Source organism: Pagrus pagrus, assembly GCF_965226575.1.
Source record: "Pagrus pagrus genome assembly, chromosome: 19".
Classification (NCBI taxonomy): Eukaryota; Metazoa; Chordata; class Actinopteri; order Spariformes; family Sparidae; genus Pagrus; species Pagrus pagrus.
In genome coordinates, this window is record NC_140203.1 from 11997120 (window position 1) to 12021783 (window position 24664).

General features: G+C 40.8%; 3 protein-coding genes across 6 annotated transcripts; 1 reads left to right on the forward strand and 2 right to left on the reverse strand.

Annotated features, from left to right (window-relative positions):
• Nucleotides 1-723: 723 nt before the first annotated feature.
• On the reverse strand, nt 724-4865 carry LOC311274741 (ADP-ribosylation factor-like protein 3). Its single transcript, XM_084382664.1, has 6 exons — nt 4759-4865; nt 3629-3772; nt 3423-3539; nt 3296-3346; nt 2886-3071; nt 724-1819 (listed from the first exon to the last, which is right to left on the reverse strand). The coding sequence occupies exons 1-6, from the start codon at nt 4759-4761 to the stop codon at nt 1772-1774; spliced, it is 549 nt and encodes a 182-aa protein (XP_084238790.1). The 5' UTR covers nt 4762-4865; the 3' UTR covers nt 724-1771.
• Nucleotides 4866-5787: 922 nt separating this feature from the next.
• On the forward strand, nt 5788-16340 carry wbp1 (WW domain binding protein 1). Of its 3 annotated transcripts, none has more exons than XM_084383897.1 (4): nt 5788-6066; nt 6874-6976; nt 8118-8285; nt 10121-16340. In XM_084383897.1, the coding sequence occupies exons 1-4, from the start codon at nt 6004-6006 to the stop codon at nt 10666-10668; spliced, it is 882 nt and encodes a 293-aa protein (XP_084240023.1). In that variant the 5' UTR covers nt 5788-6003; the 3' UTR covers nt 10669-16340. The 3 variants fall into 3 exon arrangements, with proteins under 3 accessions (XP_084240023.1, XP_084240024.1, XP_084240025.1); XM_084383898.1 differs by having other exon boundaries at nt 6056-6129; XM_084383899.1 differs by lacking the exon at nt 5788-6066 and adding an exon at nt 6614-6783.
• An 841-nt stretch (nt 16341-17181) lies between these two features.
• Nucleotides 17182-22981, reverse strand: lman2la (lectin, mannose-binding 2-like a). 2 transcript variants are annotated; one of them, XM_084339735.1, is made up of 9 exons: nt 22774-22981; nt 22281-22399; nt 21242-21359; nt 21073-21155; nt 20900-20932; nt 20295-20456; nt 19586-19700; nt 18845-18967; nt 17182-18729 (listed from the first exon to the last, which is right to left on the reverse strand). In XM_084339735.1, the coding sequence occupies exons 1-9, from the start codon at nt 22961-22963 to the stop codon at nt 18584-18586; spliced, it is 1089 nt and encodes a 362-aa protein (XP_084195861.1). In that variant the 5' UTR covers nt 22964-22981; the 3' UTR covers nt 17182-18583. The 2 variants fall into 2 exon arrangements, with proteins under 2 accessions (XP_084195861.1, XP_084195862.1); XM_084339736.1 differs by lacking the exon at nt 20900-20932.
• Nucleotides 22982-24664: the final 1683 nt, after the last annotated feature.

Genomic DNA, 24664 nt, shown 5'->3' on the forward strand with positions numbered 1-24664 from the left:
CTGACTGCCTCTCACCTCGCTGATGATAGAGCCAGAGGTAACGAGGACTGGTTGCTCCAATCCACTCTCCTGTTTGGTAAATCCAATTTTATTCATTTGGGATTTAAAGGCACTTCTCAGCCTTCGCCATGTGATGCTACTGGAAGATTCAATTGGAGAGATTTATCAGAGTACTTGTATGTGTAATTGGGTATATTTTTTACAGGTTGGGTGATAATCACATGGATTAGATGTTAATGATTAAGCACTCTGAAGGGTGAGAGGGGGCATTTTATTTTCAGTCTCACATGGTAGACTTTCATTTCCTTATTCATTACTTTTCTCTCTTTTGATGTATGCTCCATAGAGCCTTGTAAAAATGTGTCACGCATTTGCGAATACATTTTGAGCAGCTTAAAACTGAATAACGGTAGGTTTTCTGTTTTCATTTTGTCAAAGAAAATCTGTTATTGTGGCTTAATATTTACCTTGTGACTGTTGGTGACGCCCTGGTCAAGTGTCCCACACTGCTGCATGGACAATATTCAAACACACAGAAAACACACTACCACATAAGACTAAAGCTCATACTGAGGGCCGAAACATTATGAGGTCCATTTTGAGGCTCTCTGCACTTGTTTCAGTCTCGATCGGAGGATCAAGCAGCTCTGACATATTAAAATCAGCCAACCTTAGGTACACAGAGGGACACACACGAACACACACAACACCAGCAGCAGTAACTCAAGGCCAAAGGAGGAGGTTTATTTTTATCATGGGCAAAGGCGCCAAATCATGTTGGTATGAAGGGGGCTATATAAATGCAAATTGTATTGGAGAGCTATTAGTCCTGGAAAAGGTTTGTATGTAAATGCCCTATAGGACCACAGCGGAGCACTCGGCCAGTTCAGATTAGCGGGGTTTGTGGCAAATGTGCTGCAAAAGACAAAATAGAAAAATGGACGGAAAATGCAATTGCCTTGTGGTAAATCATGGTGAACAAGGTGAGTAGCTGAGTAATTGAATGGCCAAGGTGTTTCTGTATGGTTTATTGTGTATGCAAGAGAGATGTACTGAGGTCGGCTCACCGTGTGCATGTGCAAATGTTCAGGTTTTATGATACAGATTTTTTTCCCGTACCTGAGCAGAACACAGTGTGGCCACAAGCAGCTCTGTGACAGCGGGAGTGAGCAAAATGTGTAAGCATCGCTAAATGAATTACTGCTGATTAACCGACTAGTTTATGGCCTTGAATCTTTCTGACATACTATACTGACTGAAGAAATAAAATGGTGATTATGAAATGAACAAATCAAATATGGCACAGGATGCCACATCATTCATGACAAGCAGGGGGTTTAATAATTGGGCATTAGGCTGTGAGAGACAACACTGGCGCAAGGTCGCCCTCTAGCTTTAACTGGAGAGACTCACAGGCATATGACACCTATCAGTCATGAATCCACCACATAAAATACAGTCTCTACATACCCTCACACTGAAAGTATCACTTTACAGAAACATTGTGACCAGAGCGTACAGTTTGATTAAAATAGCCTAATATATACAGTATATACATTTCAAGATACGCATTGTAGAATCACTGTATTGGCAACTTCTACTTATAAAATGTTTTAAAACTGCCAAGTAAGAGCAGAATGACACAAAAATAAAGGTTTCATAAAAAACATAAGAAAACATTCTGTCACCTCTGCGTCCTGGACATAAAGTGACCAGGTGGGTCAAGTTTAAAGTGCAACGGCAATTCTTCACAGATCCTTCGCTTCCTGAATCATTTCTTCCGAAACGTTATATTTCTGCACACCCAGGTCATACCATCCTAGAAAGAAACACAGGGTGAGGGTTATGTTAGCTAATGTGGTTTTGCTGTGAAAATTCTGTATATCTGTTTATCCTATTATTCTAGTTTCTTATATTCTTGTATTTATAATTTTTAGACATTATTGCATTCAGAATGGAAGGCAAAGGAGGAATTTATTGTACAGGAAATGTGTTTTTTGACTGTGCATATGACAATAAATGCTTTCATTTAAAAGTGTGTTTGCAAGCTATAATTAACAGCTGTTATTATGGCAATGTGACATCCTTCTCTGGCAGCCTGCTAATGAGGAGAGAAACAGGGCGGCTGCATTATAACCTGCATACGCTCCCACACTACACTGCCGGTGCCTTCTGATTTAAACTAACAAATACGATTAGGAAGTCCCATTTAGAGTGAACTGTTATCTGTCAATTTGATGATGTTGACTGTCAACGGAGATAAAGTTTTAAAAACACTGTCTTTCTGTTACTGGTGATGGACTTAATCTCTTTACAGAGAATATCAGTTTTATCAACCACACAATAAGGACACATACACATTCATTAATCGAGAGGTGAATACATCTGGTGGAGACACAAAAAGATGATAACGTGCTTAACTTTGGACCTCTAATCTGGGCAATCTTATAAATAGTATGTATAGTTTTAGCAGGAAGGATTAAACATCCAGAGCCAGCTGAGTGCAACCGAAGTTAGCAGCAGGGTTGCCGCTGTCTAGTTAGTTGACACGAACACAGGTAAATGAGGAAGTATTTGCCAAGAAGAAGTACCTGCTTCTTCTTGGCAAATACTTCCTGATTTACCTGTTGGTTTTAATGTCACATGTACAAAAGCAATATTCACATGTTGTCGGTTCTGATGTGGTCCCACTAAATTTTGTCTGAAGTCAGTTATGTTTATTAGCTTATCACTTGTTGCTGCAGCTTTAAAGTTTAATCACACTTACAAACTGAATGTAATAAATAGAAATTGAAAAGTAATCAATGCCACTCACTCGGCAGCCCACCCTGTCTCAACCCTCGCTGTGTATTTGTGCTGTGTGTTTGCAGACTGTGGGTATTTACCTGCACTCCCTCAGCTGTGACCGCTGAGCAGGCCTGGACCTGCCACATGCGATCCCGGATAGTGTGCAGATTGAGACTTTCTGCCAGCTCAGACGCCGGGGAGGCTGTCATCAGGTCCTGCTTGTTGGCAAAGATTAACAGCGGCACACCAGCGAGCTTTTCTTCCTCCAGTAACTCAGCCAGTTCCTGGAGGAGCAGACACACGAGGGTATCAGTGACACGTGTGAAATAATATAGACTCCTGGCATGAATTCCTTACATTTTTAAATTCCTACTGTTTGTGATAAGTCTGCACTCCTACAATAACGATACTTATAAACCCTCAAAATGTTCTCTAATAAAATAATATGACCAGTAATCACGGATATTATTATTGCATGTCTTTCAGGAAAGTGTAAATTGCATCTCACCAGACTTGTCTCTTCAAACCTCTTCCTGTCTGAGCTGTCAATCACATAGATCTGCAAATAACACAGTTACACATATTACCAAAAATATAAAATAACATGCATAAAATACTATATTGAGGGGACATACCAGTACATCTGTATTCTCAAAATAATTCCTCCAGTAGGGTCGGATCTTGCGCTGACCTCCAATGTCCCAAACATTCAACTTGAAGCCAGATGATTGAACGCTCTTTATATTGAAGCCCTGTTGAAAGACAACACAGATGCTCCATGCTTTATTTAATACTTGTTCTGGGTGAATTGAAGCATGATTTGGCTGGAAAATATTTGTACTTGTGTGGGGGTGATATGGCTGATATCTTCAGCTGCCAGCTGTTTCAGCAGAGTGGTCTTGCCAGAATTGTCCAAGCCAAGCAACAGTAAGCGCACCTCCTGTTCTGGAGACTGCTTCAGCCTCCGAAGGATGGACAACAGGCCCTGCAGGTGGATCAGTTAGAGATGATGAGACAGCAGCTTCAGAGATGACATTTCATATGGAAACCTGCAGGTATTTTCTCGCTATGTTGTTACACAATCATGGCCTAAGCAGTGTCGGGTTAAGTGCCAGATGACAGAGGCCAGCATGGTGTCAGGGGCTGGCAGAGGAACCTGGCACAGCTTAACACTCATCTCACAGCAGGAATCATCTAGAGCATGAGGATTTAGCTGTTAGCCGCTTGCAGTGACCTACACTCGTAGCAGGCCAAGAGCTCTGATTGGCCAAGATTAGGCATGTGTACAGTGAGTGGCTTGTGTCCAGAAAGTGGTAAGCTATTTACCTTGCACTGTGAAAATGGTGTCACTGCACTCTGTAACCTGTATGTAAGAATGCTTGTGTTTATTGTATCAGATATAGAAACAATTGATTTTCTTTATGTGTTAAATTTGTCTTTTTGTCAAATTTAACACATAAAGTAAAGAACATTTCAGTGACCGTCTTTCATACGCACTTGTTTATTTGGCTTTTCTTTGATTTCCTAACTCTATAATTTGCGGTTTGTCCACTTTGTCTCCTTGTTTTCATAAATAGTAAACTCTGACTTCTGTTTTGAATGAGTGAATTGTCACAAAATGATAATGAAACATTGCTTGAATGAAAACTATTACAACTTGCCAAACCAAAGCCCGCATTTTGATTAAATGTAGAAATGTATTATTTTCAGTGACATCATCACCATCCGCCTCAGTTTAAACCTATTGTTGACATTTTTCGACCGTGACAACTTTCTCAAAACTAAGCTAATGCATTATGTTTATCAATGCTAACTAGCTAGGTGCCACATTCACTGGCATATAATGTTAGCCAGCGGTAGCTAATTAGATTTTTTGTGTCACACACGCCATTAAACAACAACTATCATTCAAATAAAACATTATTAAAAAACTCTCATACTCTAATTCTTCAATGAATCATGATAACTCACCATGTCTTCCTCCGGTGTGCGTGTTGTGGCCCCTGCTCAAACTGAGTGGATTAACGTCTCTCCAGCCATGACTTCTGGAGGAACAACGGTCAAGTTCTGTTGCCAGGGAACCCGTGACGTCAGCATAAACAACGCGACAGCTGGCTGTCTGTAGCACGAGACCGAATTTGTATGACTTCTTCATAAAAACAGAAAATAAACTTTGATTTATTGTTTGATGCATATTTTTACTGTTGAATTGTTGATAAGTATTGATTATTATTTCTGCCCTTTTAAAGCACTTAAGTAAAGATTCAATTAATCATTATATAACACATTATGCACTAAAAGATAGTTGCAGCCCCTTAATGCTACTTATAAAAACAAAATGATCTCAATGGATGTGTAAAAAAAAATCATGAAACTAGAAATAATCTCAGATTTTAATAAGTGCTGTAATAAACTTTATTGTTGTAATATTATCAAAACGATGGAAGCACATAGTCTCAGATGAGTTAAAATAGGAAGGCAGAACAGAACATGTAAAAAGGCAAAAGCTATTATGAGTCATTATAAGTAAAAGTAATAAAAGTTATAAAACAGGCAAGATCACTGAGAAAGAAAGAGAGAGGAAAAGCAATGCAGAAATAGAGAAAGTAAAGATGTGGTGTTGAACTATTATAAACCATACATATATTTACATGTATTCAGCATTTCTCTGATTACCAGAATTAGTCATTTCTATGCGCTTGACAATAAAATAAATACATTTAAAAATACACTGCATTGGCTCATTCAGCAAAGTAACTGGTAACTAGTTACTGAATAAATGCAGTGAGTAAAAACTACAGTATTTGCCTCTGGAAGTATAAAGTAGCAGTAAATGGAAATACTCAAGTCAAGTACAAGAACCTCAAAATAGTACCTAAGTACAGAACAGTAAATACTTACGGAATAACTGTTGTTCCCCATTTGAAGAAGAAGAAGAAGAAGAAGAAGAAGAAGAAGAAGAACTTGAACTTGCAGTATCTGAAATCATATGTTTGTTCACACACTGATACACAGCGCCCTCTACAGTTCACCGGCCGCCTCCGTTTCGGATTACAAATAGTGCCGTTTCTGAGTCAAGGAACAACAAAAACATGTCCGAGAACGACAGGCTCAACCTTTAACTAGCAACAGCCACCTGCAGTCACATCAACAAGTCATCGTTTCGACCGACTGCTATATGATTCCCGTCGTGTTTACGGCCGACAACCCAGAAAGATGCCGCAGAAAGCACTGGGATCCATTGTAGGTCTTCTTTGTACCGGGACCTGTCTGGTGCAGGTAAGCCGCCGCTAGCGCTCCTGTGGTCGGCTGCCGCTTCCAGCCGAGGCCGCGGCTCCTGGGGTGGGTGAAGGCCTCGTGCCGATCCTTTTTGTCTCCTCCACAAAGGAAACTGGGCACGGTTCGCTACTGTATATGTGGATGACGTCAGTTAGTCAAAGTTTTCATTTATATTTCGACAGTTTACTTGATGGAAGATTTGAGTAATAACTCTAAAATCGACACGGATGTGTTTTATTGCATCGGTACTACAGTTTGAATCAAGGGTATCAAGATTAACGTTAGCCGCAGCTAACTGGTACCCGGCAAATTGACGTGTTTGTTCCACAGTTGTTGATGTTGAGGAGCAGGACGGGGCAGTCAGCACCAGTTCGCCCAGTTTGCTTCCCTGATAGAAACGATATCTTCAATTCCGTCAAAATAAGCTCATAACAACACAAAACCTCACAATTATACTCAGGCAATTTAGCGTTTTATCTGCACATTTATTGCCGTACTGACATCGTTCGGCAGTGAAACAGTAACGTTGGCGTCATTCTTCCATTACTCTCATTTTTAAATCACTTATAATGTTATTGCACTAAAGAATAATTGTGCTGTACTGTTTGCAATATTTATCAGTGGTGTCAGTGACAGGAAATTAGCACACAAATGTTTAAACGCAATAATTGACATTGAAGTGACAAATGACGAAGCCCAAACAGATCCCAGAAATAGGTCAGTCTGTCAAGCGCTTGCTATGTAACTTGTGTGATTTAGTGTTGACTCACACATTCACTTTGTGTACCTTTTTCTGTGTGTTTTAAGGGGAAGGAGTTCTGTTTTGGGGTGAACAATGAACAGTACCGCTGTGAGATGGGCTACTGCTGTGGAGAGACAGAGTGCTGCACCTACTACTACGAGCTCTGGTGTAAGTGTATTTCTCTCTCTCTTTTTCTAGTCGTTTGTTCACATAAATCACACAGTGTTGCTCTCTGTCCCACTGTCCATTTAACTCTCGGTTTTAGAGAGTGAACTCTCTCAAGATTTATGTTTAATGTCTTTTGTGTCATCCTCAAATTACTGTCACTTTAACAGGAAGTAAACTGAAAGCAAAACCACTTTAGCCTGCGGTTTAAAGGTGCATTATTCAACTTTTTGGTTGGCCTATAAACAAACTGAAACTGAACTCTTGATACGAGGAATAGCAGTTAGCAAGAGCCAACGTGAGTTTTAGATGTACTTTAAAGTAGGGGTCGACCGATTATCTGTACTAGCTGATTATTTGGGCCAATATTAAGCATTTTTCTGATTATCAGTATCAGTGATTTTTCTGTCAGATTGCCAATAAAATAAACTAATTTAAAAATATGCTACTTTGGCTCTTATGCAACAATCTCTCACAAAACGTCCTGCTCACAACACTATCTGATTGGTAACTTGTCACAAGTTTAAGAATCCATTAGATAAATGTAGTGGAGTGTAAAGTAGCAGAACATGGAAATACTCAAGTAAAGTACCTAAAAATGGTACTTTAGAACAGTATTTGAGTACATTTTACTTAGGTTTATTTCATCACTGGTTGTTCTTAATTTTGATACAAAGACTTTCATTTCATACTGCAAATGAATATCGGTCCCAAATATCAGTTTTCAGTCTCCTTGATTTCTAATAATTGGTAAACTATCTTACAAATTGGACCTTTTAAAACTTTAAAATGAAAACTAATGAAAGGAAGGAAACAAATATTTTCATTGCGTCAGAGATGGGATACACATCTATTTTTATTGAAAACCAATCAATGAAAAAATCTTTTTCAAGTCTTTCATGTGAGGATATTCATGATTATCTTGATTCCTAATCATCCCGATAATGAAAATTCACCTTGATAATCTCAAAATCCATAATAAATCTATTATTTTTCCATCCCTTAACATGATGTTTGGAGCCCAATTGCTTCAGGGACTTACAGTCTATGCCATGTTGAATGTCAGGGAAAGCCTTGCTCAGTTAGTTTTATCAGTTACCGGTGGGTAATGCTAAGATTACATTGAGTCTGTCTTGCCTCATAGGGTTCTGGTTGGTATGGACCCTGATCATCATGCTTAGCTGCTGCTGTGCCTACCGACACCGGAGAGTAAAGATGCGTCTACAACAGGAGCAACGTCAACGCGAGATCAGCCTCATGGCCTACCAGGGAGCCTCCAGCTCCTTCATTTCCCCTCCACCACTCAATCTCCGTGAGTACAGTTTCACTGTAAAATTAGTTGCTGAATATCGTCTTTATTTTAATTTTCTTCTTGGAATTCCTTTTTCGGTGTCATCTTGAAGCCTTATGTTTGACTGTGTGTTTTTCGCAAAACCTTTGACAGTTGTTTAGTGCCCACTCCATTAGATGCAGAGAGGTCACTCTCAGGTATCTGCATTTTAAAAACAGATTAGGAGTTACAAACACGGTTGTGTTGGTGTAAGCATAGAACCACAGATAATATTTTCTACAGCAACTTCCTCCTGCACCTCCTCTGTGATCTTCATGTGCTCATGGACCTGCTGGGAGATTGCTTTTCTGCTGGGTCTGCCCTGATTCAGTGCAGAACCGTACACCTCTGCCTCTCAGACAAATTGAGGACAGCCATCCTACAGGCATATTATTATTTTGGGCACTTTTCAAAACTCATGTTCTTAGGCGAGGGTCAGAATTTTAAACTTTGCTCCCTCCACTACCAAAGTATAGTAAAACGTCCGTATAATAGCAGCGAATCCCACAATGAACTCTCCTTGGAGCAGCCGTTCAACCCTCTTCCTGTGTGAAACAGCCACCTTTAACCGAGAGAGTCATAACCTTAGAATCAGAGGTGCTGATCCTCATCCTGATCTTGTTATACTCCGCTAGAAATTTCCTGAGTGTTTATTGGAGGTCATGGTCTGACGTTACCAGCTGGAGAGCAGACAGCAGAGATGCCACCCTCATGTCAGTGTAACTTGATATCTTGTCCGCTAATAACACAAACAGAAGGTGGGACAAGGTGCACACTTGTCAGAGTCTGAGACTGAGGCCCACAGCGAACATGCTTGATTTAATGTCGAGAATGTGAACACAACTCTGAGCCAAAAGAGTACATATCACCCGGGTCTCTGTGTGAGTCACCGTCTGTGTACTCTCACAGAGACCCGGGTGACACGTACTCTTTCAGCTCTTCCCACATCATTTCACAGGGAACGTACTGATAAGCCATTTCCAAATACACGGGGTACATTTTAGCTTTCTTAGGCATGCCTTCCAAACCAAATCTTCATTTTAACTGTGACTTTGTGTCTTATATTCATGTTGCGCTTTGTTCTGAGAGAACACTATCTTGTTTTCTGTTCTAGTTGGGACTGATATGCGAGTGTGAAGTGCTATTTTGTAAAATAGACAAGAAAGGAATGTACAGTGTGTGCAGAAATTGATCAGCAAGACACAGTTTGATCGTCTCTGGAACCAGCATTAACATAATGTGCCACCCTTCTAAAAATGCTATCGGATGTTGTATCCCAGTCAGGACTGATAGGGAAGGCTAGATTAGATGTTGACATTTGGGAAAGTTGATCCTCCAAGACATTTAATCAGGGACACTTCAGTGCTAAATAAAATAATTAGTTATCCCATGTGGACTACAGAAGAGCCTGACAGATAAAGTATTTTTTGCTGATTTAGAGCTATTTTCAGTGTTAGTTGACCGGTATAGACATCGCGTTATTGTTAGGTGTCAAAATTCTGTAAATCCTTGATTTGAATTGATTTGATTTTACGCTCACTGGTTTCAATTTGACCCTGACAGCTATAATTTACATTTTCAAATTCGTTAAAATATAGGGCTATTTTACAGCAACAGCTTGACTTTATCCTGGTGGTTTTTTGCAGGTTAGTGTGAGGCAGGTTCAAATAATATTCACCAAAAATGAAGATTGAGTTCCAACTAAAGATAGAAATTCAGTTTGTCACAAAGATCGGTTTCTCAGATCCGTCTCAGATCTAAAGGACCTAAAGGATGATGGTTTGACAGCTAAAGTGTTTGTATTTTCTGACTTTCAGGGTTCTGGAACGACTGCAAGCTTCCCGACTATGAAGAGGTGGTAGGTCACCCGCCGACACCACCTCCTCCTTACTCTGAAAACCCTCCCGAGACCAATCCAGCACCCCCTTCACAAGTGAGCCAGCCAGATGCCGCCATGGCGCCACAACCACCAGCTGAGGCACAGCCAAGGGTGGACAGTCAGGCCTCAGGCTCATCAGACCAGGAATCAGTGTCGATGCCCATCCAAGCGCAGTGTCTGGCAGAGGACAACGTGGAGGCTCCGTTGATGGCAGCGGTGGCGGAGGAGGAGGAAGAGGATGAGGAGCTCATCACTCGTCGCCGCCATGTGACCGGCGACTCTGGTATCGAGGTGTGCGTTTGCCAGCTGGATGTGGACGAGGGCTCCGGACTTGAGGAGGAAAGCGACGAGGAGCAACGGATGTGCAAAGTCACCGGTCGGGACTGCTGCTCCGGGCACCAGCAGCAAGCCTTCAGACAGAAGGAGCACACCTCTGAGCTGCCCAGCCAGACAGCCAGCACCAGCACTGGGGACCACATGGTGTGATCCGCAGCTTAACTAACCAGCCAAGCCGTGCGGCTTTCTGCTTCACACAGGGTGATGACCTAAGACAGCTGTTTCCATCATCATCACCACAAGGACTGTCTATGTTTTAATTCTTTGAACTTAACACACAGGCATGACGCAAAGATGATGAAGATAACTAATCCTCAATGGCTCCTGATTAGGAAAGATGAATAACACATTGTGTGGACGAAACTCCTGACTTATTTTTTTTTTTTGCTTTGCTTTTCCTGAGCGGGGAAACCAGCAAACACATGGTGATGCGCCACTTGGTATGCCTTTTCTTAGCGTTAAGTGAGCAAACGTAATTTGGTGGTGAGAAAACAGCGATTGATTGTGAATGAAATCAGACTGGTTCCCTCTTGGTGAGAACTGCTGTCATGATTCTGTTTCTGTCTCGCCACTCTCCTTTGGTCAGAACATTTCCCTCCGTCTGACATTTTACCTCTGATGGGATGGTCAGCTAGGAGCATACCAACACGGTCAAGAACATTTCTCCCCTGTCCCCCCGCCATGACTAAGCAGAGGACGCAAAAACAAACCTCTTAAAAACATAGGACGATACTGGATGAATCGACAAGCACGCACATTTCACTTCATTTCCCCCGAAAGCTGCGTGTGTGCATGAGAGTTTGTGTGTGTGTGCTGTGAAATCTAGGGCACAGCTGCACGGTGATGTCAGCTCTGAGGTCATGGCAGCCAGCGTCTGGTGTGAAGTGTGTGGGACTTCTCGCATCTAGAGTGGGGGAGAATATACGCCCACAAATAGCAGAGGAGAGAGACGGGAAGGGGTTTGTTGTTTTGTCTTTGGGATTTAAATGTCACACACACCCCCCACCCCAACCACCAGCCCTTTTTTTCCTTCTTTGATATCCATTTTGTGGTCACCAATCACCATGACTCTTGGTAAGGAGTGACCAGCTTTTAATGATTTATCGATTGTGTGCACATGATCTCCCCTCTTCGGCTTCAGACTGCGTAAAATTCATAGTAATCGCCAAGAGGGCTCTGCCCCCAGTTCTTTTTCAATCGATAAAAAGCCTTGTGGTGGCTCTGTGTTAGCGTGTTTTACTTACCGTGTAATGTCAGAGTGAGTAGTGGCGGCATTTGGCTCTTTACAGTTTGGATGTTCATAACGGAGGATGTACTCGCTTTATTTTTCACGTCATAACCAGCTCCGCTTCGGTAAATGCCACAGGTGTCACTATTAATTGCAACAAAGCTCCTGACGGGGGCTGCTAGAGTGTGTACTAGTGAGTGGATGTTGTAGTGCAGTAGGGAAGGGTTGAGTCTTGTGTGTGTATATCTTTAAAGTGCTGGTTGAAATAATTATTCAGCACTGAGGTGGATTAACTTTTACAAGCACTGGTATTTTGCATGAGGCATGAATTTCTGTGATTATATTTGAGTTCATTAGCATTTTCTAGAAGTTGCTTTGCTCATCTGTTTGTCAAAGTGATAGTCGGCTACAGTGGCTACACACCCAGATGTTGCAGTAAAAAAATGGGACTGAGGTTTAAGTTTAGATGCCCTGGGTGTCACTGTTTTGCTACGACTGTGACCAATGATATGCTGTTATGCAGTGTCGGTAGCTGGAGCTGTCTCGGCCCCTCGTAGCTCTTGGCATCGTGAGAGATTTGCAGTGGTATTTTCCATTGGCAGCAGAGGGCGGGTGCATTAGCAACTTGAGGTGGATGCAGGCGCAGCTCTGCAGCCCGGTCGGTGCTCGCACAGCTGCAGAATCTATTGTGATCTACTGCATGCTTCTCTGCATGTTCTGTCGCTTGCCCGATGTACTAGTACAGTTTGTATTCAAAGCATAGCAGTCGAACAGGGTGTAAAACAAAATTATGTGTTGAAAAAGGTCTGTACAAGACGAGCAGTAACTGAAAAGTCAGTAAATGTTTCATTGAGAGTTTTAGTTTGGAGCCATGTTTAAAAACGTATTGTTTGTCTGCTCTGATACCGCGCGTCAAAATGGGCACAGTGTAAAGACTCAGGTCAGTGGCTCTGCTTCACACATGCTCACAAAGTACTGCTCCTGATGATCATGATGTGACACTCCATGGTGCAATATTCTGTTCTACATGAATCCGTCCAAGATAACAATGTCCTAAATATGTAGGCTGAATGAGCTGTTGTGTGTTTTTTAAAAAAAAATATAGCTATTAAGAATACACTTGTCTAGCTAGCAAAGTGGCAAGAAAATGCTAACATTTCATGCCTGCTGGATGTATTTAAATTACTGGCGTGTCTCTTTTCATGAACAAGGACACATTGAGGAAATCCTGCCATCTTAAAAAAAAAAAAACCACACGACTCTGGGTTCTGCACGTAAATGTGTGTAACTTCAGGACCCCTGCAGCTGAGTGGCCCGTCAAAGTGTTTCCTCTTTCCTCCCAGCTAGCAGCAACCCAGAGCTGTGTTCTGGTTGTGGTCGTGTCTCTTGTTTGTTGTCTACCATTTTAGCTGCACTGCATACTGTTGTGGCTAAAGCTTAGCAAAACAATACAAGAGTGCGAGTGCACCAAACATATCAGTATAGAGTGAGACGAAATGAATGCACAATTGAAAGAAGATTTTGTTTCATGTTCATTAAATAGGCCTAATCAGGCCAGCTCTTCAGCAATAGTGAAAGCTTTGCAGTCCTTGCGTAGTCGAGCAGGTGCTTAAATATGAAGCCAACTTAACAGTACATTGACCTTTTCAGAGGAGCTGTTGCATTGTGAGCATGACCGCACACCCATTAGCACAAGTAATAGAAGACATTTTTTGAACAACACACCTCAAGCTGCCTTGCTGCATCTCTAGAGAGCAAAATGTCTTTTTATTATGGAGCTGCACAATAAAATATCGCCTCTGTACGCAGAAACAGATGTGCTACTGCCTTATTAGACTAGATCTGTTCTGGGTTTTCATTTGAACGGTAATATTTGTGTTCAAAGCATGATCGCTTCAGTGCAGAGGAGCGCTTTTGTATCAATGGAAAATGGCACCCGAGCTTGTTCCGCTTGCTTTGTGAGAAGAGGATGTGGTGAAAAAAATATTAAAGCCACAGGATTTAAACCGTCACATGTTCTGTAGCGTTTTACCTGCATTGGTTTTGTTTCTGAGAAGTTAAATTTACAATACTGTGTGTGTGTGTAGTTCATTGTGGCACTGACAGAATTTGTCAAGACCAGATTTTGAGTTTGTGCTCAGTCTGTTTCTTTTGATTTCGTTCCACGGCGGATCTGGTCGCAATTCTGATATGAACTGACTCATGAGGAAAAGGAGTAAAAAAAGAAAAAAAATCTCATTATTTTCTATAGTTTTGTTGTAATTAATCCTGTTTGTGTTTTGGAGGACGAAACTCCAACAAGAGATTGCTTTGTAATCTTCTTGCTAAGGTGCATTTGTATACATATGTAGACAACATAAAAAAGGGGAGGGGGAGGAGTGAGGGTAGGGTAGCTGAACTGGAGGTCCATAGTTTTCCCATTGCCAAACAACTACTATGCCTCCCTGGTTTTCACATGTTTACCGAGATTAAGGGCTATACCAGTCATCATATTGTGGACAAACATCCATCCATCCATCCGTTTTATTGAGTGATTCGTCTGCTCTGTGCTGTTCATTTAAAAAGCCACAGTTGCCGAGGTCCACTATCTGAACAGACGTGTACGACGTGAGCATGGTCAGTGTTTGGATGTGGACGTCCTTTTCAAAATGTCGTGGTGGAGCTCATATTTAACTATAGCTGATTGTACATGACTGTGTATGTTTGTGTTATAGGCTTTGACTTTGCCTTTTTTTTTGTTTTCGGAGGTGCGTGATGCGACATCCCTTCACCCCCCTTCCACCCTCCATTCTATCTTATTTAACCAGCTGCACTTGTGGTTGTGACAGGAGTTTTTTTTTTTTTTTTTTTCTGTAGCCGAAGTTGTAGCTGCTCAGCTGCACTGCCTTCTGAAACAGGAGGGCACACCCACCCGTTCAGAATGAACCAAAGTCGCTGCCATCTCCACGCTACAAGGATCATCACTGTCTTCACTGGTGTGTGTGTGTGTGTGTGTGTGTGGTTGTCATGGCGATGGTCTGTTTGGTTTCCCACTCTCAGGGTTATCTTTAACACATTTCTGACCCACCAGTCTCATAAAGCCAAAGCAGTCGTTTCATGATAATTGTCTCCCTGTCGTCTCTTTCTTTGCATCACGCATCTCTGTAGTGTATCGTACTTTACTCGACTAGGCTATGCAAAAACATAAACCTACTGTTATATGCTGCGACCCCCCCTTTCTCACGTTCTCTGTCATTTGTCTGTGGGCACCAGTACAAGCAATATAACTGAGTATGTGTGTTACTGCGCTGTACTGTAATCTACTTTGGTTGGTCTGTGTACATGTATTTGTTTAAGAAAACTTGTATAAAAAAATACTTGTAATGATTAGAGATGCACCGATCCAGTTTTTTCCGATCCAATCCCTATACCGATACCTGGGCTGAGCGTATCGGCCGATACCCGATACCGATCCGATACTACTGTTGAATGAATGAAGTGTACAGGGCTTCTAAAGTCACTCTTTTCTGCTGACAAAAACTCACGAACATAATACTCTTTGGAGCTGAGCAACACACTTCTCACACCCGCAACAATCTCGCCTCTCTCTGATGTCACACCCGCGCCCAATATTAATAAAAATGAAACGACTGGATCGGTATGCTGGATCGGCCCCATTCATCAGATATCCGATCCAGCTAATTAGTCAATATCGGAGCCGATATCCGATCCCAGTATCGGATCGGTGCATCTCTAGTAATGATGTGGTGAGTATGTATGCTTCAGTGTCAGCTGAGGGGCTTGGGTTAAAAAGCCATTCTAGTTTATATCTTCTTTTTTTCCTCCTCTTTTTGGCATTTTTTCCCCCCTGCCTGCCTCCTCAACCACTAACACTTTCTAAAGCTCCTGACTTGCGGATAATAAACCACGTTATTAAGTTGTGTAAGCCGAAGAAAAGGGTTCTGAATATATTGTTTTTGTTGGATGATTATTCATATTTCATAAATTTGGTCTGTTCGCCACTTTTCCCATCCCTCGTTTTCGTTGCACTAATTCGGTGTGTTTTGGTTTTGGACAGTTTGAGCAACAGCTTTCTTCTTTTTTTCCAACTGAATATTTAACTGTTGCCTTTTAATCCTCAGTTATTACACCATCAATTTGATTTCTTTTTATATAATATACACATGAAAGACCTCAACATGGAACACAGTCAGCTTACATTAGACCACATTAGTAGACTTTGACCCCTCAACACTCTGAAAGGAACAACATGTTTCTGTTACACAAACTGTACTTTTTTTTAGATAATACCAAACAGATGGAGGTGCCATGGTTGAGCTGTGGATTTTTTTTTTTTTTTTTTTTGCCAAAATGAGAAACATCTTAGTTTGAGAACGAAGCAGGCATCTACAAAAACAGACCAGACTCTTTTTAAATTTTGTTCCCTAAAACTTTAAACAAGCCAAAATGAGTGAAGTGATAAAAAAGAGAAGAAAAAAAAAATTAAAACACTGAATGAGATAAAATGCTTTGGTTTCAGTAAGAAGTCTGCTGTGTACTTGTTGGGTCATCATTTGTATTTTATTTTTTTAATAAAACAAACATTGGCACTCAATTTGTTTTGACCCTTGTTTCTTGATTTGACCCTCAGATGACCTTTTGCAGGAATCTAGTGCGTTGTCTTACACATTCTTAAAGCCCGGGGAAAAAGCTTCTTTGAGAGCTTAAAGGGAAATTAACTTTGAGCACTTGAGAGTGAAAATAGTGCTCCACCCAGACATGTGACAGAGTTATCGATCTGGAGGATTATCAAACAGCAGTGTGAGAGTGACGGGATATTATGTAATCCAGAAACACTCTGAAAGTTAAACTTTTTTTGACTTATTCTTTAACTTTTGTATCAGTGCTTCAGGTTGAAACATCAGGATTTGACTTTTTTAAATATAGAACTACGGTCAATATTGAGTTTTATGTGTATGTTGGTGCCATACATACTTTATGACCACCCTATTAGGCTCACCTGTACAGGCTAATGAAATTCAATAGAACAGCTCTGCCATAAAATCTACCTTTATAAACTAAATAATCAAAGAATGTAAAGAAGCAACAGTGTTGATGTTATGTCAGATTGCGCGGCAGAGGTATCTTCTCAAGTTAGCATGCTAACTAGCTAGCCCTGGGACTAGCTGGTTAGCATGCTAACTTCATCCCATCTCGTTATACCACTTTGTAAGAAGGCAATAGTCCGACAGAAAAGCTCAGGCAGAGTCAGATAATAGGAAACTAGCTGCATGGCCAACTGAGCTATTTGCTTGGAGTATGAATCGAGAGATGTTAAATTCTTACATATTGCATCTTTAATGCTGTTTTGGGTTGCACTCAATTGTATAAGTGTACCTTACAAACTGGCCACTGAGAATATAACCTTATTTCACACCCAGAGGACATAAACAATATCAATTTTGTTTGGTCTTTAATGACAAAAGACAAATAGTTCAGGACGACACAAGATAAAAATGGTTAAAAATGTCATTAGTGGGACATTGAATGGAAAGATGAGGCACAAGGTTTTCATACGGAACAAACACAACATCTGTAAGGTAGGGCGGCTGTCAAAGTGGCCACAGGAAATGAGGAAGACCTCACACATTGCATGATTGAAAACAAAGCACCACATAAAAGATATATGATGCTGACATGAGGACGGGAACCATTTGCAGAACATAAAGCAGAAAGTCAACAAGAGATTCAGAAGAGGCAGCCTGAGGCCAAACCAGCATGTTTGTTCAGTTCATACACTGTTTGACACATTCAATACAGAAACACAGGGGGTAGTGTTTTAACTCATAACACAAAAGAAATGCAAACAAAAGGTCAGATTTGTCTTGAATGTGCAAAAAAACAACCTCAGCGACAGGAGTTACAATAAATTAGTAGTCATTAAAAATCCTTTCAGTGCATTCTGACATTTTTACTTGGAAGATTTTGCTCTAAATGCATCAATAAAGTCCGTTTTCTTAAATACATGCATAAATTCTGGGGAAGGGAACAGTAATAATTATGAATAAACATCTTATGAGACTTTTAATTACATATTTCCCTGAAACACCCAAATCTTTGCCACATGCATCAGTGAGACAGGGGTCTGTTTTCCGTATAATTTTCATTAAAGATCTACAAGTTGGTAGACAATTCACACAAAAATCAAGGTCATGCATACTACAACTACAGGATGAGAAGATACAGCTCACTATAGCACACACACACACACACACACACAAGCAAAATGATGACAGCTGTATTTTTCAAATGCAGAGAAGAGTAGAGATGCATCTTTAGTTAGCGAGGAGCTACAGTAAAGATGTCATAACCGGTTGTAGTGCTGTTTGTTTATCGCTTCAAATCACAAGAAGAAACACACTGTATACTTATATATTTATATTTCTCAAAGCCATAAAATAAACATCAGTGAACTGAAAGATAGTAATATTAGATAGTATTCTTTTTTGGTAAGAATTTCATATTTGTCAAACGCAGCAAAAAATAAATAAATATGTAGCTGCTTAAGGAAATCATATGACATACTGCACGTCTGCAGAGGTGGATAAATGGTAAGGCTGAGTTGGTGTCAGGCAGGGTGCTGGGGTTGACTAAAGTCCTCCTACTGCTTCATGACAACGATAGAGAATGCCTTTCTGTAGCAGCTGATACTCCATCTCCTGTCAAACTAGTGTTGTCCTCAGGTTGAAACAATCTGCTGCGCCCTACTGGCCGACAGCAGCGTCTCACTCTCGTCTCAGTGCGGCTGGGTACACAGACCACAGTAGTTTACACGATCTATTTTTCGCCTTCTTTCTCTCAGTAGAAGCGCTTGCGTCGACTCTCGTTCCAGTGGCTGTAGACGACCAGGCCGATGACGATGAGGAAGATGCAACCCAGCATGGAGAAGAGCACGGTGAAGAAAATAGCTATGCCGCTCATCCCTTCTTCGGGCTTCTCTCCCACTGGAAGAGAGGACGATAGTTTGAGGAATGGGTAGAAGGTAGTTGGATGGAGAGATGACAGTCAAGGTGGTAAAACATGGAGAAAAGACAGCGCAAGTGCGTGTGTGTGTCTTACATCTGAGTAGTTCAAAGTTATCTACACTGGGTATGGTTATCTCCTCTTCCTCTTCTTCTTCCTCCTTTTGACTGCGCAACACCGTCAGCTGGTAGAGTTTCAGGGAAATGATGTCATGGTTATCTGTGAATTGAGAATCAGAAAATTAGATTCATTTAGAGAAAAGGCACCTGACACTTCAATTAGAGGTGAATATATGTGATTAAAGGGCCTCGCACCAACATTGCAAATGTTTATAGAGCAAAAATAAAAGCAGTGATACTGGCAGTGAATGTTCATGTCCCCCCCCCCCCGTAAATGAATTGGTAGCTGTCACAATGTGAAAAGCTGCCATATTCTGTATTCATCAATACACTTGTCAGTAATGTTTGTTTCTTCTACAAGGCTTTGTTTGTCCTAAATCAATAATGCAAACACAGCCAAGCAGCGGCAGACAATAATCTTAAATGAGGTATTTGAACTTCAAGAGCTCTAATGATGATTAGTGTGAAAAAAAGTACTGTGAAACTGAGAAAATAGCTTTCATCATGTATGGAATTAAGTACAATACGTAAAAGTTCTTCTCTATATTATATATATCACAAGACGTGTTTATACACATCAGGTTCATCAAATTCATACATTATTCGGTATTCAGTATTTATGATGACAAACATATAAAGATGTACATGTATTTACATTTAGAGTGACAAAGCTAAAAAGACTTAAACGGGGTTGTTTGGAACCATGAAAGCTGTTTACCTGAGAGGTCTCCAGTGATGGCTGTCGCTCCAAAATAATAGCCTTGGGGCAGCCTCACCCCGGGTATGTCCAGGCAGTCCCTCCACTCATGTTGCCCGTCGATGTCTATCATCACCTGGAGAACAAAGGCAATCGGGGAAATTCAGTGACGTTTAGAGAATCGCAGAATGTAAATACGTTGGCATCTGGCTCTCAGTTCTGTTAAGCTGAAGTTATCTGAATTAATTTGTGAGTTAAACCTACAATCCCTTTAAAGGTGCACTATGTAGTTTTGGGAAATAATTTTTAATCATAAGAAAAAGATCTTTATTGACTGATTAAACAAACTGACATTGAAGGACAACACAATTTCATACTGTTTTACTGTGTTTATATTTGGTGGACCCTGCCACCTTTCTAGCTTCAAACAGTGTTCTGAGGACCTTGTTTTCCTCTGAGAACAGCCTCAACTGTTTGTGTCTGTACTTGTCACATTATTTTATTGTTTAGTGTCAATATAAACAGGGCCTAGCTGTAAAAATAGCATGCATGCTCAGCCAACCTACACTTAAATATAGTTTAAATTAAAATTAGCGAGTTCAACTCAGTTCACCCAGTGTATGCTAATAACAGGTTAGACAGTTGAGGACATGAGGACGTGTCTGCGTGTGCTAAGCACTGTTGTTATTGTGGATAATTGAAGATGTGGATCTCAGTGTGTGTCTCTCACCGTGAGCCTGCGGCGGATGTATCGGATGAAGAGGAAGGTGTCATGTTTGAGGTTGCGCACCATGGCGTTGCAGCCGCCCAGCTCTGTGGGCCGACCGTCCCGCTCGTGGTCGTAGCTGATGGTGCCGTTCCCAACCATGGCCAGAACAAAGGGGAAGATCCTCTTGTGGTCGCAGGAGAAAGGGAAAGATGAGGTAACGGTCTTGATTTATATAAGCCCCTTATTTGAGATTTGATGATACATTTTTGTTATTTTCTATTTATTGAATAAGCCTATATTTATTATGCTTTTAATAAAACACCTAAAGCAAAAGTAAAATGAAATGGGGGTCCATGGTCATATTTGTGACAGCTTAGTTTTTAACTGACGTGAGAAACTTTGACAACCACTGGTTTATATCATAAACATTATCTTTTTAGTTTAATAACTCTTTTTAAAAAGTATCTTTCAGACAACACAGCAACCATGCAGAGGCAAAATAAAACAAACACTTCACAGAACCGTTTCAAAGATAAGTGTGTTTTCGATCAGAGAAGCATGCTCATGGAGGCTGTTTAATGAAGTTAGACTTAGGTTTGGGTTCAAATGTTCCAAAAGCCAGTTACCTGTGTGCGAGGAGTATATCTTTTCTTCTGCGCCTGTCTCCAAATGGTTGCACAAAAGAACACAAAAACAGCCCTTTTACACAAACTTGCAAGAGCATTAGTCCATGCCTTGCAGTAGCACTAATTTACTTTGCCTCAACGTGTGAGATCTGAGCAGCTCTGCTCCGGCATACCTCTAGCTGTTTCTCCTCATTTGGATACGTGTCCACAAACACACCCAAACCAGTGAAGTTGTCCATGTTTCCAAATACTGGACCTGTAAAAGAATGAAAAGACAGAGGGTTAAATAATATATACATTTGTGTTTCTTATGAGATAAATAATATGTTATTAAGCATTTACCTTTCTGCATACGTTCCTTAGTGTACCAAATGGCCAAACCGTCACCGTTCAGGTTCTTCTTTCCTTGTCCGTGAATCTTAAAGTGCACCTGCATCTCCCAGTCGTTCAGATGGCAGGGCTAGAAAACACAGACACACACACGAGTAAAATAAAACCAGCCAATAAAGCCATTACTTACATACATCCAACAAATAGGCAATAAACATATGACAGAGAAATAAGCTAGACTCACAGATTTTGGATTTGGGGATGTAGAAGTCACACCTGACAGAAACATAATCAGCTGCTAAGTCTGGTTTTGCTTTCAGTAGTGTTTTCTGAAGTCCTGCCTGGCCTTGCTGGAGTTAGGGTTTAGCTTACTTTTTGTTTAGGTGTTGCATATATGACGGGTTGAGGTCAAGGCAAAAGAAAAAACACAAAACAAGACTTAAACGCGACTACAAATATCAGGGCCACAAATGATCCCCTTTAAGTATTAACACTCAAATGTTCAGAGGAGTTTGGTGCCATTTCGGGTCAGCAGACGATGAGGGTTAGTCTTTTTTTGTTTGGTGTGAGATAAGGTCCAACAGGCTTACCCCAAAGCAGATGACAGACAGACAGATGAACTGCTGAATGGCAGCAGAGCTCTGTTGCCAAAACATCCTACCACTGACCAAACCCATACTTAATCTTTATTTTACTGACTAATTATACAGTAAGCACCACCCTACGATCATTAAAAGTCAATGCAACCACCACTACCGCTAGGCTACCGTACAAATCATATTGATAGATCTAACACTTAACAGCTGTCTTGGTGTAAACGTTATAAGTTGACTATGTAGTTGAATCAACACCTTCGTTACAGCTTTAACAAAAACTGAACATTATAGCCTTGATGAAGGTGAGATTTATTGTAGGGCTGTTTGTATCAGACTGTATCAGTTTTACCTTGGTGCCTCCTGGCCGTCACTGTGACTGTATTAGCTACAACGCCTGCTTATTTTAAATACAACCCAGGTGTATGATCACAGGACAGTACAGTGTGTATACTCACGATGCGGCTCCATACTGCCCCCTGCCTGCTCTGCATGTCAGGTGTGAGGCGCACCTGCTCGGTGGTTACCATAGCATCCCCCATCAGCTCCCAGTGGGAGGAGCCTAAAGATCCCACACCTGGGTGCACAGACAGGACCATCATCATGAGTAAGCCTGACACAGCACAATGGAGCTCACTGAGCCAAAGGACACAACCACCAAACAAAGCATCTGCATCTGAAATGTGGACAAAGCACTCAAGCAAAGGTCTTTAACAAAACACAGCCAAAAGGTATTACATGTGTTATATATTTCAGAATAAAGGCTCGTATGGCTGAATGTAACTGCAGGGACCTTTCAGTGAAAACGTTAAGAGACAAATCACGACATTTTAGGAGGAAAACAACTCAAACATGGATGTATTTTTATCGCTACATGATTTATTCTGGAAACATCTGTCGCTTGCCCCTAGTACTATGGGGAATAACGGTCGAGCTAACGGGTAGCGTTACCTTGGTACGGCTTGGAAAGCGAGTGCTCCCGCTTCAAAAACTCTTCCATCTCGTGGTCGTCGTCGGCAAAACACCGGCTCGCACTAAAAATAAATAAAATAAACGTCCACTGTGTTAAAGACGGCATTATTTTCCGTCTGAATGGTATTTTGGACTCCCTGTAATGATGATTCCTGCTGACGGCCGCCATCGTTGGCCAAGATCCCTCCCACTGCAGCGTCAGTCTCCTTCCCATTGGTTTACTGTGTTGCATGGCTCGTCGCTATTGGTCCCTTCGATTGTCAATCAGAATACGCGGTTTTAATTGGATGTGCTGCTGTACGACTGTTTTCAGTGTGCCTACAGTGAAAATGAATCAATTAACTTATTAAATTGAAAATGTGTGACTGTAACCGATCTGTAATGAACTATATTATGATATTTTAATAATCCTTACCCTGATAGTAATCCAGATGTTCTTCTGCAGCTTCTCTACTTAAATTCAGGGTATAAACTGAATCTACTTTCAAGTACTTTTACATAATGTGACTGAAAGGCTAAAAACTTGAGTCTCTTATTACATCTCTTTTCTCATCTATTGATAATCCATACGTCTAATTGTTGTTATTCTAAAACTAAAGCTGAAGCTGCATACATTATCAACGTGTCTTTATTTCCACTACATAATCTTTAATATAAAGTGCCACCTTCTTTTCAATGTGACGTGATGTGAAGTATTCAAACTCAAACAGATCTGTTATAAATTTTTCTGCGTGCCCCGACAGCTGATATACATATGTATGTGGCACAGAGGTTGGGGGAAGCTGCAGATGTAAAGAAAAATAAAAGTGTGTTGACAACCAAGAACAAACAAAGCTTTGTGTACATACACAGCCCCAGTTTTTACAATTTATGAACAGCTAGCTGAGAAATTGACCTTTTTCAGTAATTTTGTTCAGTTCAGTTATACTGAACCTGAACAATACTGTGCCTCCGCCTCTCCCAACCCCTTTCATGTAGGCTCTTTATGTGAACTGTCTTTCTGCTGAGGGCTTTGTCAGCTACTAAGCTTGCACTACACCTACTACACCATGGCACAATAACACCATATGCTGAGCCCCAGGGCAAAATTGAACTGTGGACCCATATTGACCTCTGGTTCCACCCACACACTTTGCATTGTGCATGTATTGTATTTGTTAAGTACCCATCAAGTACAAGCACACAGACTACAGATAGCAGCTCTATGGTAATTAAAGAAACAGGCTGCTGCTCCACCATCAGTTTGTCTGTTGTAGTTTGATTCATCATTATCTAGGGAACATGCACAATGAAAACACAATATCAAAACTAGACTTTTTAATCTCATAATTAGGACTATCCCATCATTTTAACTTTTATCTCATAATTTCAACTTTTATCTCATAATAATGATTTTTAAACTAATATTTTGACTCTTTGTTTCATAATTATGACTCTCTATCCCATAATTATGACTTTTTATTTAATAATTTGGAATGTTGGTCTAATTTTCTGACTTTTTATCCCATTATTATGACTTTTTACTATTGTTATAATTGTCATCATGTTTTTATTATATAAACTGGCGGATATGGGCGATTTTCCACGTGAGTGGGCAATAATGATTTCTATTCCAGTGATTATTTTAATAGTTAATACGTGAAAAGTAGATAGTCTACAAAAAATTTAAGCGTAGTTAGTGAAATTCACATCTTCAGTTGTTTGATGAAAGGATTTGTGGACAGAGTCTTGTGAAAAATGAGTTTTTGTAATATTTTTGAATGTTGAAATGGAAAAAGACAGCAGCAGTAAAGCAGGCGTTTTGCTGCCCCCCCGTGTCGAGTCGTGGTGTTGCATGTTGGATGCTGTAGTTAAGATCACGCCCCCTTCA

Bases quoted from the DNA above. Each gene is read 5' to 3' on its own strand.
- wbp1 (XM_084383897.1), top strand. From the start codon at position 6,004: ATGCCGCAGAAAGCACTGGGATCCATTGTAGGTCTTCTTTGTACCGGG. The intron at 6,067-6,873 runs GTAAGCCGCCGC...GTGTGTTTTAAG, and splicing joins CCGGGACCTGTCTGGTGCAG to GGGAAGGAGTTCTGTTTTGG. The intron at 6,977-8,117 runs GTAAGTGTATTT...CTTGCCTCATAG, and splicing joins CTACTACTACGAGCTCTGGT to GGTTCTGGTTGGTATGGACC.
- lman2la (XM_084339735.1), bottom strand. From the start codon at position 22,963: ATGGCGGCCGTCAGCAGGAATCATCATTACAGGGAGTCCAAAATACCA. The intron at 20,933-21,072 runs GTATGCCGGAGC...ATTTGGAGACAG, and splicing joins ATGAGGAGAAACAGCTAGAG to GCGCAGAAGAAAAGATATAC. The intron at 18,730-18,844 runs GTAAGACACACA...CCTCTCTTCCAG, and splicing joins TAACTTTGAACTACTCAGAT to TGGGAGAGAAGCCCGAAGAA.
- LOC311274741 (XM_084382664.1), bottom strand. The intron at 3,347-3,422 runs GTATGTCCCCTC...TGTTATTTGCAG, and splicing joins TTGAGAATACAGATGTACTG to ATCTATGTGATTGACAGCTC. The intron at 3,072-3,295 runs GTGAGATGCAAT...CTGCTCCTCCAG, and splicing joins GGTTTGAAGAGACAAGTCTG to GAACTGGCTGAGTTACTGGA.